The following is a 3,094-nucleotide window of genomic DNA, read 5'->3' as shown; positions in this document are numbered from 1 at the left end:
TCCATTATTTTGCCATTATTCAAATTAATATTAAATGCTCTTTTTTTTTTCTTTATTAAATTTTGTTGAAGTAACATCCAAATTTAGAAAATATTTTCTATATACCTAATTTCAATAATATTTATCAGTTTTTAATCTATTAAAAAAATTAAAAGATAATTTTTTATGTATATCATTACAATAATACTAATAAACTTTTATTTAAAAGTTATATTAATACTACNAACCTTTAAAAAAAAAAAAATTATTTTATATTCATGATATCAACAAAAATCATTTATTTATACATCAAAGCTTATTCAGATGAGTTGAAGAATGTAACGGCCCAGATCCTACCGCTAGTAGTTATTGTCCTCTTTCCGCTTTCCCTTCCGAGCTTCCCCTCAAGGCTTTAAAATGCGTCTGCCACGAGAAGGTTTCCCACACCCTTGTAAATGGTATTTTGTTCTCCTCCCCAACCAATGTGTGACATCACAATCCACCTCCCTTTTCAGGCTCATCGTCCTTACTAGCAAATTGCCTCGTGTCTATCCCCCTTCGAGGGACAGCGAAAAAGCTGGCACGTCGTCCAATGTCTGACTCTGATACCATTTGTAACATCACAAAGCCCTACCGCCAGATATTGTGTTATTTGGACTTTCCCTTTTAGGCTTCTCCTCAAGGTTTTAAAAGGCGTCTATCAGGGGAAGGTTTCTACACCCTTATGGTGTTTTGTTCTCCTTCCCAAATAATGTGAGACTTTAATACTGTTTCTACACCCTTAGGGGAAGCTCACTAGCAGGTCGATCGGTGTTCTGACTTTAATACTGTGTGTAATGGCTCAAGCTATCACTAGCAGATATTGTCCCATTTGTGCTTTCTGTTCCAAGCTTCTCCGTGAACCTATCGTGATGCTGGCTCACTGTCTCGTGGTTAGCTCTAATACAATTTGTAACAACTCAAGCGCACCATTTAGCCCATATTATCATTTTTGGATTTTTCTTCCCGACTTCCCACTAAAATTATAATTAAACTATCAAATTATTCAAATAAATGGTGAGTCATGAAATTGTCCTATATTCTTTAAATTTTTTTTTTTATTTTTAATAAACTTGTCCTCGTCGCGACTGGTTTTAGTTCTCATGCTATCCCTCTCTAATCCATGGCGACGCTGCCACCACACTGCTACCACAGCCCCTCTCACCACCACAAATTTTCATATCCCGCCGATTTGACTGGTCGGAGCGTGGATTCCACTTTTCCTAAAACCCTCATCATTTGCAAGAATTCGAAGAACGAGTCGGCATTCGAAGAGACAAAGCAAGTTTTAGTGGACTACGACAATGGCAAGCATGAAGTTCGGACCCTCGTTAACGGGCTCAGAAAACTCGATATTCCCAGGCGGTACCAGCTTCGAGTTGGGGGCGAACGATTCCAGAAGGACTGGACGGTCACTGAGGTCGTACAGAGGATTCTGAAGCTACAACGCCATGGTGATGTCGAGGCTTTGTTGAATTGTTGGGTTGGACGGTTTGCTCGGAAGAATTATCCTGCTCTTATGAAGGTATCGCCCTTCCACACCGTCTTTTTAACAGCTTATTGTGCAATGATTAAACTCTAATTCTTCGACCGGTATGATTTTACAAGATTGATGTAAGTTAGTGAAACCGTCCTGAATAAGTTCCATTTACGTTATGAAGATTTGAATCAACCGTTCTTTCCTCTTGTGGTAGGAGTTGACTCAAAATGGATCTATTGAACACTGCGTCCAAGTATTTGATTGGATGAAGAACCAAAAGAATTATTGTGCCCGTAACGATATTTACAATATGATGATAAGGTTGCATGCCAGACATAACCGAATAGATCAAGCTCGTGGTTTGTTTTTTGAAATGCAAAAATGGAGGTAGGTCTTAGATTCCCCATGTAATGTTGAAGTATTGAATAGTGTTTCTTATGTGGTTCTGTGAAAGTATTCTTGGTGCTTTACTTGTTGTGGCGCAATTTTGAGCTCTGTTCAAATATTGTTGATTGAACAATATTTCTTATTAGATGCAAACCTGATGCCGAGACCTACAATTCCCTAATCAATGCACATGGTAGAGCAGGCCAATGGCGTTGGGCGATGAATATAATGGAGGACATGCTACGTGCTGCTGTATGTATTTATATACTTCCCTTATGATTTTAGTGTCTCTGACTGACTGTGTGAAACCTTCTTGCCTTTGATTTGTCAAGTGTATATGTATACATATGATGCATCTGTATGCCCATAATTCCTCACCCTTCAATGTTCATCAATATGAAGAACTAGGAATACGAACTTTCAAGATCAACACCTCAGGAACTATAGAGTTTTATACTCGTACCACTATGTTCGGCTCTAGGATTTATACCGAAGTGTGAGTTACTTTTTTGTTTAATTTATTTGGACATCAAGTCCATTCGCTGTCAGCGATGGGCAACCTTTGTAGCTTATTTACATTTGTGCACATTTGGTTCCTTTAGCGGCGCTAATTTTTTTCTTCTTGAATCGATACTTTATATCCTTTGCCTGCACCTATATCCTTTGCCTGCACCTTTAGGGGGTTTTACCTTTTGGGCTTGGTTGCCTAATTTCTTAGTGAAGTTCAGCCCCTGGCTTCTTTTGGCTGATAGTCCTATCCCTCAATCTTTAAGAGGGAGGGGTGTGAGGAGAGGGGAGGACCCTTTTTGGAGAGGATCAAGGGAGTGGAAGGATTTTTTATTCTGATATTTGCAATGGGAAGCATGCTTCTGCAAATGCAAGGGAGTCAACTCTTTACATATGAATTTTTTTATTGGAAACTTAGAGGACTTGAGGGAGGGGTAAGAGAAGGTTGGTTTAGGAGCTTTTTCTCCAAAAAAAAAAATAATAAAAAAACCTTCATGTGGTATTTTGTTAGATTCCAAGTGATCTAGTTTTCTCGTGAGCTTTATTAGGAGTATTTAGGGGGAAATTCCTGGGATGGGTGGAATGACATGCATAGGAGAGGTAGATGCATAGATTGCTTTTTGATTGAATGATATAAGTCCTCTCCTTCCCAGTTTTAGCATTTTTGGGTCATATTTCTTTTTTTTTTTTTTTTTTTTTTTT

The 3,094-nt window shown here is 38.4% G+C and overlaps 1 protein-coding gene across 1 annotated transcript; it reads left to right on the top strand.

Annotated features, from left to right (window-relative positions):
• The first annotated feature begins 1,095 nt into the window (after nucleotides 1-1,095).
• On the top strand, nucleotides 1,096-2,378 carry LOC111786261 (pentatricopeptide repeat-containing protein At2g41720-like). Its single transcript, XM_023666571.1, has 4 exons — nucleotides 1,096-1,543; nucleotides 1,713-1,885; nucleotides 2,032-2,137; nucleotides 2,288-2,378. Exons 1-4 carry the CDS (start codon nucleotides 1,142-1,144, stop codon nucleotides 2,291-2,293), a joined length of 687 nt encoding a protein of 228 aa, XP_023522339.1. The 5' UTR covers nucleotides 1,096-1,141; the 3' UTR covers nucleotides 2,294-2,378.
• Nucleotides 2,379-3,094: the final 716 nt, after the last annotated feature.

This window comes from Cucurbita pepo, unplaced genomic scaffold, assembly GCF_002806865.2.
Source record: "Cucurbita pepo subsp. pepo cultivar mu-cu-16 unplaced genomic scaffold, ASM280686v2 Cp4.1_scaffold001241, whole genome shotgun sequence".
NCBI classification, from domain to species: Eukaryota; Viridiplantae; Streptophyta; class Magnoliopsida; order Cucurbitales; family Cucurbitaceae; genus Cucurbita; species Cucurbita pepo.
This window is presented reverse-complemented; position numbering and strand designations above follow the sequence as displayed.

Bases quoted from the DNA above. Each gene is read 5' to 3' on its own strand.
- LOC111786261 (XM_023666571.1), top strand. From the start codon at position 1,142: ATGGCGACGCTGCCACCACACTGCTACCACAGCCCCTCTCACCACCAC. The intron at 1,544-1,712 runs GTATCGCCCTTC...CTCTTGTGGTAG, and splicing joins ATTATCCTGCTCTTATGAAG to GAGTTGACTCAAAATGGATC. The intron at 1,886-2,031 runs GTAGGTCTTAGA...ATTTCTTATTAG, and splicing joins TTTGAAATGCAAAAATGGAG to ATGCAAACCTGATGCCGAGA.